Raw genomic sequence first — 20264 nt, 5'->3', positions numbered from 1 at the left:
TATAATTTTTTTATTAGTTATTACATAAATTAATAATTATTCTTAATAATAATTATGGATTTTGTTTATCCTGTGCAATCTTGCATAGGATAAATTTTAATAAATACATTACTTAACTAATGAGAGAAGAATAAAAAATATTTTTTTAAAAAAATCATGATAAAATAATTAATATAAATTGATTAAGTAGTGTATTTATTAGAGTTTATTCTGTGCAAGGTTGTACAGATTAAAAAAAACTCTAATAATTATTCTTAATTCATAATTATCTGACAGAATTTATTATTTAAAACAACCTAATTTTTTTTTTACTATAATCCTTAATTATTTATTAAATTGAAGTTAATATTGGAGTAGAAAAGTCCATTCGGTGCCGTCTTATTAAAGATGGCAAATGAAGCCATTTATAGATCTAAGCGACACTTGAAAGCAGTGTAGCAACAGCCCCATTCATACATATCGGAGTAAAGACTATACAGAGAGCCCATATCCCAATTCCCTCGAGATGGCCGAGAATTGAATAGGTTACAACCACCACCTACTCAAAACATCTATTATATAAACCCTACACTCTCACCACAAGAACTCACTCGAATCAGCAATCAATAATTCAATTCCCAAAGAGACAAAGCATTGATCCACCGATTCATACCACTTCGAGAAATGGGTACCTTTAAGTTGGCAGTGGTTGTCGTGTTGTGCATGGCCATCGTGGGTTCCTACACTGCTAATGCCATAGATTGCGGTCAAGTTGGGGGAAGGCTCATACCATGCATAGGGTATCTTCGAGGAGGTGGTCCCGTGCCTGGCGCATGCTGTGGCGGAGTGAAGGGACTACTGGCCATGGCTAGAACCACTGCTGATCGCCGTAGCATTTGCAACTGTTTGAAGATGGCTGCTTCTGGGTTTAGAGGGCTCGTTCCTGCAAACGCTGAGTCTCTCCCCGGCAAGTGTGGGATTCGAATTCCCTACAAGATCAGCACCTCCATCAACTGTAATAGGTATGTCATACATGTTTGTTTGCATGAGATAGTTAATCCATGCTTATCTCTATGAAAAATAAAGATGACATTAAATATAATTATCATCTATAATTGTACACTAAAGAGAGTATCATTTCCCATGTTTACATACATGTATACGTACTTTTGCATTTGTTTTCTCAATGAAAAATGTTAATTTCACTCTTAAAGAAGTTCAACCGATTAGTAATATTAAAATTTTATTAAAAAAAATATTTTTTATGCCTTTAAGTTTTTAGTGTAATAATATTTTTAAAATAAAATTTATTATTATTAGTTCAAATTCAATTCTAAAGACAAAAATTAACAAAATTGATACATAGGAATTAATTTTTAAAGATAAAAAATTATAAAATACCAAAATTGTTATGAATATACTTTTATCATAATTTTCATAAAATTAATTATTATTTATTAAATTTAGAGTACTATTTATAACGCTCTAATGTTATTTTGAATGCTTATACGTACCTTAAAATTCATCATTGTACACATCTCAGATGACTCCTTTCATGAGAGAGACATCTTTAGAACAAACTAAATAAACTACTGTACTCTATATGAATGTTTATTATAGTTTAATAGTTTTCTTTTAAAAAAAAAAAGGCTTTCATTTTATTTGTAATATTTTTTAAAAAAAATCTATTGATTTCTTTTAAATTTTAAACTTCTTTTATCTAAGTATTTTTCTGGTGTGTGTCTGTGTGTAAGTAAAAAAAAAAGTATATAATATTTTAGTAATTTAAAAAACGAAAAATTTTATATTCTATTTTTCAAGATTGTTTATGTTTTTGGTCTCCTTAAAAAAATGTGGGTAAACTCTGCCCCTGCATGTATCAATTTATTTAAAAGCCTTTCTTACTCGGTTATTTCACTGATGCTCAATTGATTGAACCATTTTACATTATCTGATTACTTAATGAATAGATAACTTAATAGGATTTGTTTTTGTGATTGCAGCATCAATTAAAGGGAAAAAGGTTTGGGTGGTGAATCGGCCGTGATAAACTACGTTTGAAGAGAATAAAACGAACGACCATGTCTTCACTTAGGCGTACTAGTCTTTTCTTATGTTAGCTTACTGTGAAGTTTAAACACTTCTATGTGGTATTATGTGATCGATGTTATAAACTTAAATAAGAAAAAAAAGTTGTTGCTAAATCAATTCATTACTCGGTAATTGCAGCTCACTACATTAATTGTTATTCCTGAGATTTACCATCGGCTCTTGTTCATGTTAAGGTTGGTTTATCATGCTACAGAAACAAGTAAACCAACCCATACATGTGGGGAGAAAAGTGCTATTTGATGCTCCAGTTTTGTCTTTTCAATAGAGCATGAGACCCTTGGGATGATAAAAATTACACTTTTGATAAAGGGGATATAATTATTTTTTTCAAAGAAATTAAATGAACTGGATAATTATTTGGATTAATTCTTCCCTGTAATATAACTATTATGTTCCTGAGAGATCAACATAAATTTAGTCATCATTTAGTGCATGTCTTGTCTTTATTGTCTTCATTCAAACACCGGAGAAAAGGTCTGCAAAATTGTATTTAACTACGTTTTGTCTATCAAATAAAGCCCTTAAAGAATTGCAGATAAATTTATTTATAAAGTAAGGTCTCGTTTAATTAGAACTCTAAGAAATTAATAAATAATATTTATAGTAGTATAAGTATCTACAAATTCAAGCTCTTGTGATGAAAGAATGAACATCTGGAATAGAGATATATGAAATTTAACAAAAACTTATTATAGTCATTTATTTTTAATCCTTGAAATTATAAATATTAGCCATTACATTTTCTGATTTTATAAAACCTTTATGACTTCATGAAAATTGTGTATTTCAGTATTTTTTTTTTGTTTTAATTGACTTAATGCAGATTAAAATATTATAATAAATATTAAGAATTGAATTGACCATTGCATATAATATTTAGGATTAGATTGCCAATTTACTCATTTGGTTGATACTCTTACAAATATTTTGTAGGACTAGACATCGTTGATGGTACTTCTTAACAATTAGTTTGTTCCTTGCCTTAACTGATTAAAGGCCTTTACTTCCCAATTTAGGAGTACTTGCAAAAGCTCTTAAAATGATGCACGAATATTGGTGTCAAGAAACTGGGAGATATCATTGTTAAGCTATTTCAAAACGTGTGCAAGAATATAAAGATAATAAAAAAGCATCATCAAAGTCTGCCAAATTTTACATGAAGTGGCAAAAGCAGTTCTAAATTTATCATGGCACCGTTTTATGATTGTTGAAAAAGGCATAACTTACATATCGTTTAGTTCCCTATTGTCTACATATTTTGGTGTAAAATAGCTCTTAAAAGAAACACACGAGATACATTTTACTTAGTTATTTTCTTTTATAGTCACACTTACTATTAATTCTTATTTAATATTTTAGATTCTTTTATGGGCCAGTCCAAGAATACCTAAGATCCCACCCAGCTCCATATGTAGCACTTTGTCAATCCAACTTAGATATCCAATCCGAAGCCCATTCATGCACCAACCCAAACAACCTCGAATGTTAATGTGCGCTGCCCCTGAGAAATCATTGCCACAGGATCATGTTTTTCACCCCAAAAGGTTCATAAAATAAAACTACTACCATACCTTACTATACATCACTAAATTACACCAGATATGCAAAGGAAATTGACAATCCAGAAGGCCTATTTTATTGAGCAATGAAGCATCTTATCTTACATGGCAAAACTAATAAAAAGAAAAGAGAAAAAAGTTTGGCCCAATGAGCTTGTGGCTTCTTTTTCATAGTTGACAAAAAATAAATTAAAAGATTTTCTTTCACTAGCTTATACAATTTAATAAGTTACAATTCTATATTGATTTATCCTAGTACAAACAAACTTCAGTTAAAAATGTAGATGTTATCCTTTCATTGGATGAACAAATCCATATCTATGAAGATACTAAAGTCACGATAGGAAAATAATCGCGTAGAGAAAAGAAAGAATTGTAGAAAAAAGAAACACAATAAAAATTATTTAAATAAAAAGAATGAATTATTTGTAATTTTTTTTTTACATTTTTGTATTAAAGAAATATATTGTAAAAAAAGAATTTATCTTACCACTTTATTTTTTTGGTTTTTTTTTTAAAAATAAAATAATTTTTTTTAATTTTTATAAAGAAAATATGCTAGAAATTAATCTTAGTTTAAAACAATTTTAAAAAATTTTTGAACCTGAAAAAGAATTAAAAAAATTAGATTTGATGAGTCAAGTTTATGCTCCTACGAATCCTTAGTGTGCAACGTAGGAATTAAAGTTGTAGTTCTTTTTTTGAAAATTAAATTTTGGATAAGTTTAAAAGATTTTTTTCTTTTTATTTTGAAAAAACTTGATTTTTCTTTATTATTTTTTAAAATAAATTCATTCCTACACAGGGTTCAAGTTAGTACACGGCTACTCAATACACCCTTACGATCCAAGCAACATTGAAGGTAGATCTACCAGTCTATAAAAATCGTCTAGCCGTTGCATGGATTTAAAATTTTTTTCCTTTTTCTTTCTTATAACAAACAAAAAAATACAATTCAGATATTAATATTAAATTTTTGCATGCCGGAGGGAAACAAGAAAGAAACATAAAAAAAATGAAAAATAAAATGAAACAAAGGCAAAAAAATAAAATAAAATTAAAAGCAAACAATAGTTTTTTTTTAGATATTTTCAAGTTAAAAAAAATAAAAGTTTTAAAAAATTATTAGGGTTAAAAAATTACTTTTAGGGTTGGCAAAAAGGCAAAACCAATAATATGTTTTTTATTTTTTTAAGATATTTGGAGAACTAGGGTTTGCAAAAATATGTTAGGATCTAAAAATTATTTTTTATGGTTGGAGAAAGATTAGAACTTTTAGTTTTTTTTAATTGTTAATCAATTAAGTTTTTAGGGTTTGAGAAAAAAATTTAGGGATAGAAAAAATTAAGACCAGGCCCGTTCCTGACTTTTTTTGAGCCCTAGGCAAAATATTAAATTGGGGCCCTTTAAAAAAAAATTATATGACATAATACAACAAAATAAAAGCATAATTCTATTAAAATAATATGTTTTTTAAGTAAATAGAATTTTTTTCTAATAAAATTACAAAAAAAAAAATCCATTCAAATAATTCTTATGTCATCATCAACTACAAAAATACAAAAAATTATAAAAAATGAGTTCTACGAGCATTTTGAGATGCAAAATCATTAATGATAACATCCGTATCAATGTTTTTCAAAAATTCCTTCTCGATCTATAAAATTGCAAGACCATTCAACCGTTCTTGTGACATTGATGACCTTAAGTAGGTTTTGATCAACTTTAACTTTGAAAAACTTCTTTCAGCTGATGCCACAGTCACTGGAATTGTCAAAAAAAATTTATAAGCGATTGAAACATTTGGATAACAATCTGCAGATTTGACAAACTCAAGAATTTCAGTAGCTGACATTAATTCATTTGGTAAAGTAAATTCCAACATTTTCAATTCTGAGTAAAGATCATTTAAATCAACATCTGATGAATCACCATGAGAAAAAGTATAGTGAAAAGTAGCACAACATTCTTTCAATTCCTTTTCATCCAATGACTTTAACTTGTTTGAATCAAACAAAAACTCAAAAATACTTTCAAAAGTTTTTAGTTGCTCAAATCGGCTTTTCAAAGAAGTAATTGTCATGTCCACAACAACCAAAAAATATTCAACTCTAAATAATTCTTCAGCCGATTGAATTTCTTCATCCTCTTGATTATTTTCATCAAATTGTTTTTTCCTAATAACACGACGCTTTGTCGGAAAGGTAGGCTCTACATCCATACTAAGTGCAATACTTTTAGCAATATTCATACTAGAAGTATAGCCTTGATCTCTATATTTTTCAAAGTATGACAATATACCTTCTAATTGTTTTATAGTGGTGTCAATGCACATAGATTTAGATTGCAATTTCTTGCTCACCATATTTATAGTAAATAAAATTTCATGCCAAATAACCATACCAAGCCAAAACCCAAAACTCCCAAGTGCATTATATAAACTTTCCGCTTCACTCTTTGACTTTGCATCTTCACAAGATTCATATAATTCTGACAAAGCCAATCTTAATTGGGGAGTTTGAAATCTAATAGCTTTAACACTTGTAATTCGACTCTCCCAACGAGTGTTAGATAAACATTTCACAGTTAATTCAGGGACATTGTCAAGCAAAATTTTCTATTTTTTTGTAGAACCTGAAAATAATGAATATATGCGTTGAACAATTCCAAAAAATGAAATAGCTCTAGTGCAAGAATGTGCCATGTCGCTAAGAGTAAGATTTAGACTATGACAAGCACAAGGCATATATAATGCTCTCGGGTTTATTTCAAGAAATCGCTTTTGCACACCCTGATGCTTCCCTTTCATATTGGAACCATTATCATAACCTTGACCTCTTACATTATTAACATTAAGATCCAAAGACTTTAGAACATTTTGTAATTCATTAAAAAGTCTCAACCCCGATGTATCATCCACTTTCAAGAACTCTAAAAAGTACTCCTCAATTTTTATTTTATTAGTTGACATATTCACACATCGTATTATTAGAGTCATTTGCTCTTGATGAGCAATATCAGGGGTACAATCAAGAATTATAGAAAAATATTTTGCCTCTTTGATGGTCTTAATTATAGAACTTTTAACACTATGGGCCAAAAGGGAAATCAATTCATTTTGAATTTTATTCCCAAGATAATGATAATGAATTTCATGATTTTGAATGCGTCTAACATGATCTTGCATTATCACATCAAATTCAGCAATCATTTCAATCAATCCTAAGAAATTACCATTACTATCTTGATAGAGTTTTTCATGGGATCCTCGAAAAGCTAAATTATGAGTAGCAAGACATTTTATAGCTGAAAATATTCTAAGTAACACTTGCCTCCATCGGTCTTTCTCTTTCATAATTGCTTCTTGCAAGCTTTTATCAATTGTTTCATTTTTATCCAACCTTACTCTCATTTCATTCCAAGTATTCATATTAGTCATATGCTCAATACTATTTTCATGGTGTTTGAGCCTCTCACTAATATGCCTCCAATCACTGAAACCATCATTTGCTAATAAACTGTTATTATTAATAGATTTAAACAACTTGCAACAAAAACAAAAAACTTTGTCAACATGTTTAGAATAAGCTAACCATTTTCTATCGCTAATCTCACCATTGCTCAACTTCCTTGAAAAATAAGAATATGAAAAATGCCTATTATTATTATCAAGAGGAAAGTCAAGATTCAATTCTCTTATAGGCCCCTTTTCAACTAAAATATGCCTTGTTTTGTTATCAAGATTAGCCCAATTTCTAGGATCATAAATATTTAAAGAAGAAATTGTTTGTTCTTCATGAGAACCAAGATTTTCAATATTAGATACATTTGGCATATCATTAGACTCATTTGAATTATTAATTTCATCATTCTCATTGACTTCATTTTGCAAACTTTCATTTGATTGATCTAAATTTTCATGAGAAACTACATTTCTTAAAATAAATTTGTCAATAGTACCTTGCTGTGATTTTTTTAACTCTTCAGCACGTTTTCTTTTTTTTTCTTTTTTCACTTCCAGATAAATGCTTTTTAGGTAACATTGCATATAAAAGATAAATAAGACAATACAATCATAAAACAAGGGAAAAAGAACAATAGCACCTGGTAGAAGAATTCAACTTAAATGTTTGCTTTCACATATGCAAATTCCACAAGCATAATCCAGTCCCTAGGAATCTGAAAATATAATTATGATAATCAATTAGGGAATAAGATGATAATCAAAGGCATAACAACATATTGTAGACTTGCAGACTATAATTATAATTCGTATGCAACATGCTATATATAATATATAATATACTATATTTCATAAAGGCATAACCTGAAAACCACAATGCAAAGGATTATAGTAAATCAAATCTCCTAATTAATGTGATGATTATTCCTAATTACAGCAGTCGCTAGTTTTGGATGCCAAACAGCTCCAGGAAACTCACAAATATTACACATTCAATCATGACATTGCAACCAGCACAAATTCTGCAATAAAACACAGCTGTAACAAGAGTCAGGAGATGGAACATAATTAATAAACCAAAAGAAAAATAAAAATGGCGCTCCTTATTCATAATATAAATATTCCTACTAAAGCATTTATATAAATAGCGAATTAATCACCTTCTAAACGCGAAACGCCTAACTGGGTTTGAATTACAGAATAGCTCTTTTAGCTTCCTTACTTTTCCCACTAAAAAGAAAAGCAAAGATGTCTTTGGAACAAATGTGGGTAAGTGGGTTATCTGTACATAGTAAATAACAAAATCAATTTTTTAGGTAAACGATTTTTTTAACATTTGCCGAATAAGGATTGAGGAACAGGGAGGAAGAAAGAAAAAAGAAAGAAAAGTGAGGAGGAAAGAACTACCTGCAACAATGGTGGGTTTTGTCTTTTTTATTATGATAAAATACAGAATTGCACACACACTGTTAAAAGGTCTGGAGAAGTCGAAGAAGTAATTACGTTTTTAGCAAGCAAAGTGTGATTGTGTGAGAAATTGAAAAGTCTTCTTTATTTTTTTTTTATTTTTTCAACTGCAAATTACAAGTAAGTATTATAATTTTTATTTTGGGCCCCATTTAGGTCTGGGCCCTTGGCGATCGCACTCTCAGCCTACCCTCAGAACCGTGTCTGATTAAGACTCATATAGTTTACAAAAAAAAAAAAAAAACTCTTTGGAGTTGGAGAAAAAAATTAGGATTTTCTAGAGTTTGCAAACAGGGAAAGAGTTTTTTGAGATAGAAAAAGGTTAGAATTTGCAAAAAGAAAAGGCTTTTTGAGGTGAAAAAATATTTGTATTTATAAAAGCATAATTTAGGGTTAGGAAAAATTAGTTTTGTAAAAAAAATTGAAACATTTAGTACGAGCAAACAAGGAAAAAAACAAGAGTAAAATACGTACAATAGAAAAAAGAGATACTTTGTTTAGAAATAAAAATTGACTTTTAATATAAGCAAAAAATAAACAAAAAAAAAACAAGAGCAAAATACACATAATATAAAAAAGAGATATTTTATTTAGAAAAAAAAATTAAGACTTTTAATATGAGCAAAAAATGGACAAGAAGAATCGAGAGCAAAATACACATAATAGAAAAAAGAGATATTTTGTTTAGAAACAAAAATTGAGACATTTAATATCAGTAAAAAATGAACAAGAAGAAAAGAGAGCAAAATACACATAATAGAAAAAAGAGATACTTTATTTAGAAAAAAAATTGAGACTTTTAATATGAGCAAAAAAAATGCACAAGAAAAAACGAGAGCAAAATATACAAAACAAAAAAAAAGGGAGATATTTTCTAGAGTTTAAAAGATAAAAAACTTTTTAGAGTCGGAGAAAAAAATTAGAATTTTCTAGAATTTGCAAATAGGGAAAGAGTTTTTTGAGATAGAAAAAGGTTAGAATTTGCAAAGAGAAAAGACTTTTTGGGGTGAAAATATTTGTATTTATAAAAGCATAATTTTAGGGTTAGGAAAAATTAGTTTTGTAAAAAAAATTGAAACATTTAGTACGAGCAAACAAGGAAAAAAACATGAGTAAAATACATATAATAGAAAAAAGAGATACTTTGTTTTAGAAATAAAAATTGACTTTTAATATAAGCAAAAAATAAACAAAAAAAAAAACAAGAGCAAAATACACATAATATAAAAAAGAGATATTTTGTTTAGAAACAAAAATTAAGACTTTTAATATGAGCAAAAAATGGACAAGAAGAATCGAGAGCAAAATACACTTAATAGAAAAAAGAGATATTTTGTTTAGAAACAAAAATTGAGACATTTAATATCAGTAAAAAATGAATAAGAAGAAAAGAGAGCAAAATACACATAATAAAAAAAAGAGATACTTTATTTAGAAACAAAAATTGAGACTTTTAATATGAGCAAAAAAAATGCACAAGAAGAAACGAGAGCAAAATACACAAAACAAAAAAAAAAGGGAGATATTTTGTTTAGAAACAAAATTTGAGATTTTTAATATTAGCCAAAAATAGATAAGAAAAAACGAGAGTAAAATACACATAATATGTGAAGAACAAAACAATAAAAAATAAAGAAATCTTACTTGATTTGATAAATAAGAGTTCTCGTTAGCTTTATCCTTTAACTCTTTTGGTTTGTTCTCTTCGGTTAACTTTGGATGTGCCTTAGTTTGCTCTCTGTTAATTTCTTTTTACCTCTCTCTTTTTTCTCTTCGTTTCCCGAGCTGTCTCTCTCTCTTGAATTCTCTCTTTTTTCTCCCCGTTCTCTCAAAGTGGCAAGTTCTCCTATTTGTTTCACCATGCTCTTAAAGTATCCTTCTAAAAATTTCTCCTCTCTAAAGACCTAAGCTTCCTATTTATAGGCATTTTTTAAAATCCTGAATCTATTTATTTATTTATTTTAAATAAAGGCTCCCTTATTTTTCGATGACGAGTAATCAGTTTTTTCTTTCTTATTTATTCTCCTAAAAATCTACAAACTACTTTTACCATTTTTAAATCTAATTTTAAATTTAAAAATTAAAATTTTGAATTAGTTTTTTTTATCAATTTTCTTAACCTCTAAAAAATCAAATTATCATATTTTTTATTTTCAAATTTATTTTTGAAAGAGACCTAAATAAAATTGGATATTCACAGTTGCCCCTCTTTAATTATTTTTTACTAAATAATATGAATAATTAAATTTTTCATATTATTATAGTAAGAAATAAGTAAAAAAAGTTAATCAATTTTATCTGTGGTCTTGTGTATCACAAGCATTGTATACGAGCCAGGTTTTGTGAAGGAGAACTAGTTAAGTTCTAGACATTGTGAAAAATGTAAAAGGTGTCAGTCAGATTCTAGAGTTTGAGAAATGAAAAGGTGTAAGTTAGATTCTGGACTTTTAGAAAAATGTAAATGTGCCAGTTAGATTCTGAACTTTTGGAAAATGTAAATGTGCCAGTCAGATTATGGGCTCTGGAAAATATAAAGGTATCAGTCAAATTTTGGAAAAAAAATGTAAAGGTGCTAGTTAGATTTTGGACTTTGGATAAAAGTAGACGTGTCAGTCAGGTTCTGGACTTTGATAAAAGTGGATGTGTTAATCAGGTTCTGGACTTTGATAAATGCGGATGTGTTAATCAGATTTTGAACTTTTGATGCAAGTGGATATGCCAGTCAAGTTTTGGATTTTAATAAAAATGAATGTGTTGATAAGATTTTAAGTTTTAACAAAAGAAAGTATTAATTAACTATTGGACTTTTCAGAAAAAAGATCAGTAAAATCTAAATTTTTGGTATAAGGAAAGTCACGAGAACTTTGAAAAAGGAGTAGGAACAAAGGTCCATAAGGCACACTAGGCATGTGAGGGTATGAAATGAATAAGCACAAGGCCTACAAAATGAGACATGCATGAGGCTCATATGATGAGTCAAACATGCATGGCTGGAAGTTAAGGATAGAACATAGGCATATGAGTGATGTAGATGTGAAGCATCACAAGATCTAACAAGAATTAGAGTTGATGTTTATGAGATATAAGAGGCATGAGTATGCGGGCCTTTAAGAAAAATAGGTACAAGTGCTTCTGAAATGTGAAGCATGAGATTTGTGGGATGCAACAAGCCCGAGATTCTTTGATGCACAAATGCATGAAGCTTATGAATAAGCATGTGTTGGCCTATGAGGCCTTAAGGATGTGTGCACATGGGCACTTGTAAGATGGATAAGCACTATAGCTTTGAAAATGAGCTAACATAAAAGCCTACGAGGTGAGATAGGCGCTAGGCCTAAAATTAAAATAGGCATTAAGACCTTTGAGATGAAGTGCCTATGAGATAAACTTGTATGAGGGCTTTAGCTGATAAGCGAGTAAGAATAGTCGTGCTAACCTATGAGTTACAACGAGCTTAGGAGTCTATAAGCATAGAACCTATGTAAACACAAAGGCTTGCACGATAGGCAAGAGATAGATTTTTGAAAGCAACAAACATGAAAGTCTATAAGGTGGGTAGGTAGGAGTTTGTTAGATGTCATGAGCATAGAGACCTATAAGATTAAGAAAGCACGAGATTCTATGAGGTTTATGTAGAAACATAAAGTTTACGAGATGAAGAAAATTTGAGGACCTATGGATTAAAGCAACCGTGAGAACTTGATATCAGAGTCTATAAAATGATATAGGTATGCAGTCCTCTTAGGTGAACCAATGCAGACATAACGACTTATAAGATACAACAAGCGTGAAACTATGAGGTAAGTACATGAAAAAGCTTACAAGATGTAACGAGCATGAAGGTTTATGAAGAAAGCACAATATCTTATGAGACATAATAGGTATAAAGGCCTATGAGGTAAGTAGATGTGAGGCATATCAAGTGGTGTAAGTACAAAAACTATTAGAACAAGCACGCTAACCTATGAGGTGTGCAATCTTAGGAGTACATACGCACAAAAGCCTAATTAGGTATAGGTCCTATGTATGTGGGAAAAGGCCTACAAGACAAGGTATGAATTTATGGAAGTAGAAAGCATGAAAGCCTATAAAGTGTGTAAGTACAAAAGTGAAGTAGACATGAGAACCTATGAGATGAAGCAAGCATAAGGGCTTTAAAATTAGCTGACTTCAAAGCTTGCGAGATGAGATAGGCTCATCGGTCCGTGAAATAAGATATCCATAAGACCTATTAATTGGGTATGTATAGAAGTATGTGAGATGAAGAACGCACAAAAAATCTATAAGAAGAAGTAAGCACAAGAGCTTGAGATTAGTTGACATCGTAGCTCATAAGATAGGATAAGCATATGAGACCCATGTGAATGAAGAATGTACAAGAATTTATGCAAAGAAGCAAGCACAAGAGCGTGAGATTAGTTGACATCAAAGCTCATAAAATGAGATAGCCATGCAACCTATAAGATGGGTAGGTACAAAACTATGTAAGATGAAGAATGCGCGAAAATCTATTAGAAGAAGCAAGTACAAGAGCTTTAGATTGGTTAACATCAAAGCTCATGAGATGATAGAAGAAAATAAGATGAAGAATACGTAAGAACCTATGAAAAGAAGTAAGTACAAGATCTTAACTCATGGGCCTGTGAAATGAGATAGCCTTTGGACCTATGACAAGGGTATGTGCAAAAGCTTGTAAAATAGAGAATGCACAAGAACTTATAAGAAGAATCAAGTACAAAAGCTTGAGATTAGTTGATATCAGAGCTCACAAGATGAGATAGATACATGGACCTGTGAAGTGAAATAGCCATGGATCTATGAAATAGGTATTTACAAAAGTGTATGAGATGAAGAATGCATAAGAGCCTAATAGAAGAAGCAAGTACAGAAGCTTGAGACTAGTTAACATAAGAGCTAATAAGATGAGATAGGCACATGGGCCTGTGAAATGAGATAGTCTGGGGACCTTTGAGATGGGTATATACCAAAGTCTGTAAAATAAAGAACACACAAAAACCTATAAAGAGAAGCAAGTACCACAACTTGAGATTAGTTGACATCAGAGATCATAAAATGAGATAGATACATAGACTTGTGAAATGAGATAGTCATGGGATCTATGAGATGAATATGTATAGAAGTGTATAAGATGAAGCATGCATAAGAACCTACGAGAAGAAGGAAGCACAAGAGCTGGAGATTAGTTAACATCAGAGCTCATAAAATAAGATAGATACATGGGCCTGTGAAATGTGATAACCATGAGGCTTATGAGATAAAGTAGGCATAGAAGTCTGTGAGATAAAGAATGCGTAAGAACCTATGTGAAGAAGAAAGCACAAGAGCTTAAAATCAATTGACATCAGAGCTCATAAGATGAGATAGGCATATGAGCCTATGAAATGGGACAGCGATGGGACCTATGAGATATGCAGGTAGAAAACTTTGTGAGATAGAGAATGAACAAGAACTTATGAGAAGAAGTAAGGACTAGAGCTTTAAGATTAGTTGACATTCACTACTAGAAAAGCGCTTATTAGAGACAGATTTTTATCCGTCTGTATTACAGATGGATTTATTTATTTATTTTTTTAATTTTTGAAAAATATGTCTGTAAATCCGTCTGTAATATCTGTCTATACTACAGACGGATAAAAATTCATCTGTAATATCTGTCTATAGTTTGCCCACCATTTGGCGCGAAATAATATAGACATGAGTTACAGATGCATTTTTCCGTCTGTAATTTGAAAAAGGGAGGGAAATTTGGAACGGGAGTTACAGACAAATTTTTTTGTCTGTAAATATTGCCATTTTTTAACCAAGTTTTCATGTGACAATTTACAGACAGAAAAATTCATCTGTAAATGGACTTGACGAATTTACAGATGAAAAAATCTATCTATAACTGGATCTTTAAAACGCACTGTTTCATTAAACCACTTACAGGTAATTTTTTCCGTCTGTAATGTCTGAAACCCAAAAATTCGCGCTTCCCCCTTCCCCTTCCTCATTTTTCATAAATCTCTCTCTCTCTCGGCTCTCTCTGTCTCTCTCTCTCAAAGAGCTTCAGTTTTTTGGCCTTTGCGAGTGATTGGAACATCTATTTAAAAGATAATTTGCATCATTGTGTTCCTGGTACGATACTCTAACTTTTAATCGGTTTAGTTTTTTTTATTTTTGATGTATTTTAGAGACTTAAAATTTCTAAGATAGAGTTGTAGGATTGGAGATTGTATGACTGGGGGGAAGGGCGTAGAGGTCCTTCTCCGAACCTGATTATTGTGTGTAGTTGGATTGTTTGTGTTTGCAGAGTTTGTAGCATATGCATGTGGTGGAGTTATAAGGTGATGTGCTCTAGAACGGTTTAGAATTGTAATGTTTATGTTTTTTATGCATTGGAAAAAGTGGGCGATTACATAATATATAGATTATGTGTAAAGAAAATTTAGATTTTTGTATTAAGTACGTGTAAATAAATGTAAGGAAATATTAATATATTAGGAAGATTCTGCCAAAATTTACATTAGAAATTTGTTGTATTAAGTGAAAATATTCATATAGAAAAATATTCATATATTAGGGGAGATTCTACCAAAATTTATTTTAGAAATTTGTTGTATTAAGTGTAAACAAATATAGGGAAATATTCATATATTATGGGAGATTCTGCCAAAATTTACATTAGATACATGTTTTATTAAGTGTAAACAAATATAATAAAATATTCATGTATTAGGAGAGATACTTTTTCGGAAGATGATCACGCCGATTATTAGTGATATATAATGTTATTTTATTTTTTATATTATTTTTCTAGATGTTTACTTCTTCCTTTGTAATGAAATTTTAATTTTATATTTTATAGATAACTTTTAATTTTAAATATATAATTTTGTAGTTTTTATTATTTTTATAAATTGTGATAATTAGGAACAGTGAGAAATAATTATGTTTATAAAAAAATGAAATAATTTTTTTAAAATTTCATAAATGAATTACAGACAAATTTTTTTGTTTGTAAATTACAGACGGATTTAAAAATCCATCTGTAATTATTTACTGACACGCATATTACAGACGGACTGTAACCGTCTGTAATGCTAAAATTTGTCTGTAATAGTGAAAAAATCTGTCTGTAAATTCGTCTATATTTTCAGGTTTTCTAGTAGTGATTAAAGCTTATAAGATGAGATAGACTCATGGACCTTATGGGGTGGAGTAAGCACATGGTCCTTTGTGGTGAACAAATATAGACATAACAAGCTTATGAGGCTTTGATGTGAGTAACAATTAGAGCTTGTGAGATGCAACAGCAAACACAAACTCCTATAAGACTAAAAAGCATAACAACCTATGAAAGATAACTTGTTATAAGATGAGAAGTGCAAGACTTGAGGTGTGGCAAGTGCATGAGCCATTAAGAAGTAATAAGCACAAGGTGTTATGGAATGAAGTAGACACAAATTAAGACCTTTCAACGGTTAAAAAAAAGAGTTATGAGATGGAACTAATAAGATGATCTTTGAACCAGGGGTAAATGGTGTCCTTAATAGGAAGTAGGCATAAGGACTTGAACTACAAGAAATTTTATGATGCAACAAGTGTGAGTTTACAAATCAATGTTTTTCATATACAGCAAGCACAACAATGAAGTTAGAACTATAGGTGGCTGAGAGATCAAGATCATCTAAGCAATATGAAAGACAATCCCAACTGAATTAATTTATGCAAGATAATGTCAAAGGTGTAAGATGTCAAGATGATGTAAAATGTAAAAAAGGATACAAAATGAATATTAAATTTTTTTTTATTTTGAAATAGTTTGAAACCTGTCATCTTTACAAAGTCACACACCCTATAAATCAAATATGAGTAAGAACTCGTAATTTCTTTGCTTGGTTTATAACTAAAGACTTGGCTAATGTGCTTTTAGATTAGCCTCTACTAATATTCTATGAGCTGTTATGATGTTGTATTTATTGAGAACTTAATGAACTTCATATGACTTAAAACAAATCAAAATAATTGCAACATTTTTTTTTTCATTTTTTTTTATGGACACATGTTTCCCTTCAATATATGTTTGTCAAAATGTAAAATGAATTAATAGTAGAACAAAGAAAATCAACAATTTATTTAAGAGAGAGATGAAACAAATTGCAAAGAGAGGAATATATGGTGGGCAAGAATGAAATGCATATAATTTGAAGTAGATGGAATCAAAATGTAACATGAATGATTACAATAATACTGGAGTAATGTGTTTTTTTTTAAATGAACAATGCTAGTAGCATATGTCAGTAACATTGACCACTCATTAACAAGCTTTAGAGTAGGTTGACCAAACTTAAAGTCTTATCAATTATCCCAGTTTGAAGTTTAGCACTTCAATTGACTCTCTTTTGCGGTTTTGCCCCAATTTACATTCATGTCTTTTCATTTATTTAATCTCAAAATCATTAATTATCCCGGTTTGAGAAGTTTAGAATACGATTTACTTCAATTTAAAATTTAAAACTTATCGATTGCCCCTGTTTGAATATACATCATACTAACTGTCCCAGTTTAAGAATTTCAGCACATCAATTAATCTATCATGCTTTTCATTTGCATTTATGATCCTTCCATTTTTATTTTCTCTTTTTTCTTAATCTAGCAATTAAATCTCTTTTTTTTAATTCTCTTTTAATATTGCAAAAAATAAAGTATCAAATGTTGTATCCACAGGGACTGTTAGTAAGAATTGCTTCCTTGATTACCCAATTGTTAATGAATATGTGCAAGAAATTATGTTGATAAATTTGTTAAACTAAGAAAATAACAAATTAAAAGGAACAAATTTCTATGAAAGTAAAATCTAGAAAAGTATGACTAAGTGTATTCAAGAGAAATAAGTGAGTATCTAGATTGTAAATCCTCCTAAGTGTCCAAATAATTAGAATTATCCTTCAACTATTTAGTTTTAGTCTCTTGTTGCTGCAGAAATTCCTGAAATCAATCAACACCTTTCTCAAGGATAATGGTTCCTAACCTTCGATTGAATAATCAGAATCTCTTTCTTAATTAGTTTCCCTAAGTTGCATTAAGTTCATTATGAATTCCATACTTAGGGTTATTCCTAATACAGAAAACTCATGTCTTTCTATCTCTAGAAATACATTCAAGTCATTTTAATTGAGAAATGATAATTTCATGCAGGATTTTTACTCAAAATCAAACAAGAAAAATACGATAGGAGACAATTAATACTACTCAATTAAACTCAAGAGAAGAGAACATGAAATAGCATTAAGAAGAATTCTAGAAGATTTGGTCACATAGAATTCATTACATCTAGATGCTCCAAGGAGAATTAGAATGCAAACATGTAGAAACTACAATTACAAAAGAAAAAAAATTAAAGAACTTGATTGCATCCTTCCAGCCGTCACTAACTCTTTCTTTCCCAAAAATGGCATTCTCTAGGTTTCTGTGCTAAGTTTTCTTTTATATGAGTAGTCCTAGGGCTTATCTTATCACAGAAGTTTAATTCTGACATATATTAAAAGTACATGTCCATGTACATGACCATTTACTTTTACCGTGTACATCTCTGGTCTCTAACATTTGTCCTTCACAACTCTTCTGAAAAGTACACGGTCATGTACTTTGACCGTATACATATCTGATTTTGATGATGTACTTCAATTGACACGACTAGTTAAATACACGTTCATATACATGAGCATGTACTTGCCAATGTATATCTCTGACTCTGATTATGTGCTTAATTGATGCAACCAGTGAGATACATGCCCATGTACACGGCCATATACTTGCCCGTGTATATCTCTGGTTCTTTTCTTACTTCAATTCCCAATATCCTTTAAGCTCTCACTTCTTGATTTTTTTTCCTAAAATATGAATAAAATGGACTTAATAATAAATTATCTCAATGAATAGCTCAAAAAATCTCAATTATCATTCATGAATTACATTATAGAACTAAGTATAGAAGGTATTTATCAAATTCCCCCAAACTTGAATGATTACTTGTCTCCAAGCAAAGAAATGGATCAAATGTACCTTTGATAACAAAGAATCAAATTCTTGAATTATTATTATTATTATTATGTTTCAAAATTTTAGAGGGACAATAATTCTTAAACATCAAATTGTGCCATCTTTTCCTCTCAACCTTTGTAACTTCACACAAAACTGAATAAGGACCTTTATGCTATTAGTTCTTAAAAAATCACAGTCAAAGCTTTGAATTTTTCCACAAGGTGTTATTTAATTTTCTCACTTTGAGCCATGATCGACTAACAAGGTGCATCTTATGCTCCATCCCAATTAGCACAAGGTATTAATGGAAATTTCATCCCTTGCTTTCCTCATCGGTACCTCAAACAATTTAAGGGTTCTAGGATGTGGTATCCGGACATTGCCTGCAATCCACATTCAACTAAATATGCTTCTATGGCATGCTCTTTTATTTTGAGCAGAGCTCCAATTTTTTTTAGATATTAATTATTCTATTAATTGCATATATTCTTAAACATTTGGCATAGATTCAAGGTCCTCAAATCGGAAAAGTCTTCTGATACTTCAATCAAGAAACAATTAAAAACACAATTCAAATTACCGAAATAACTGCATATGATTTTTTTTCAAAAAAAATATTCTATTTTTGTAAACTATCCAGGAATATCATCTCTGATGCAAAAGTAAAATTGACTCAATATTTGCTCGAGAACAAAACAAAAATTCAGTTCAGACATTACACTGTAAGATTTGCATTGTCCTCAATCAAATATAAGAATTAAAGTGCAAACTGAAACTTCCCTAAAAAGCAATAAAAATAGGCAAAGAGTGGTGGGAGTCACAACTAATCTGAGATTCAAATAGAGAAGAAACATGATCAAAAAGAATTTATAGAAAAATTCAACTCAATTCAAAATGACAAAAGGAAACAACAATCAAAATAACACAATAAAAAAACAAAAGCAATAAAGAAACAAGAGCAATTTAAATTTTGAAAATAACATAAGTAAAAGAAATCCAACAACTAAGACTATCCTAATTACAGACTAAATTGCTGCACTAGCATCATCTGAATCTTCATCATCTGTACTGAGAAAGTAGTCAGAAAAAGATGGGGTAGGATGGAGGACTGTCGATGCTGAGATACCAAAATGACTAAATAGAGCAGCAAAGTTGGCTTCGACTGTGGATTCCATCCTAGCCAAACGGTGAATGTAGTCTTTGTGGCATGATGTTAGGATCCTCAGTAGGTGCAAGGGGACTGTCTACCCTAGGTGGGGGAGAGGGGAGCTCATCAAGTGGGTCATCCTTAGCATCAATGTGGGTACTGGTAGAGGCTGATTCAAATTTTATGGCCTTCATTGTCTCGTGCAAGATAGGGGCCATGTGATTAACTAGTGTGAAACAGAAACATTGTTCAAAATTCCTAATCCCTTAGCCAAACGAGTGACATATGGACTCGCACAAATACACCCCACCCAATCATCATTGGCTTGAGAGAATAAAAATTTTACCAGGCAGATACTAAGGTGAATAGGGATCTTATCAATCATGCTATGTAAGAATTCTAGGTCCTTTGCACCCACAACCCCAAAATTGTGATCTCTCCCAGTTAGAGTGTGGGCTAGCAGAGTATACACATACCTCCAAGCTGGTTT

General features: G+C 30.4%; 1 protein-coding gene across 1 annotated transcript; it reads left to right on the top strand.

The window, feature by feature from the left end:
- Positions 1 to 663: 663 nt before the first annotated feature.
- Positions 664 to 1992, top strand: LOC113850962 (non-specific lipid-transfer protein 1-like). Its single transcript, XM_027481468.1, has 2 exons — positions 664 to 1001; positions 1983 to 1992. The coding sequence occupies exons 1-2, from the start codon at positions 664 to 666 to the stop codon at positions 1990 to 1992; spliced, it is 348 nt and encodes a 115-aa protein (XP_027337269.1).
- Positions 1993 to 20264: the final 18272 nt, after the last annotated feature.

The sequence above is a fragment of the Abrus precatorius genome, unplaced genomic scaffold (assembly GCF_003935025.1).
Source record: "Abrus precatorius isolate BTA unplaced genomic scaffold, Abrus_2018 Scaffold9, whole genome shotgun sequence".
Lineage (NCBI taxonomy): Eukaryota > Viridiplantae > Streptophyta > Magnoliopsida > Fabales > Fabaceae > Abrus > Abrus precatorius.
Note: the sequence above shows the minus strand (reverse complement) of the source record. Positions and strands in the feature narration are given on the sequence as shown.

Bases quoted from the DNA above. Each gene is read 5' to 3' on its own strand.
- LOC113850962 (XM_027481468.1), top strand. From the start codon at position 664: ATGGGTACCTTTAAGTTGGCAGTGGTTGTCGTGTTGTGCATGGCCATC.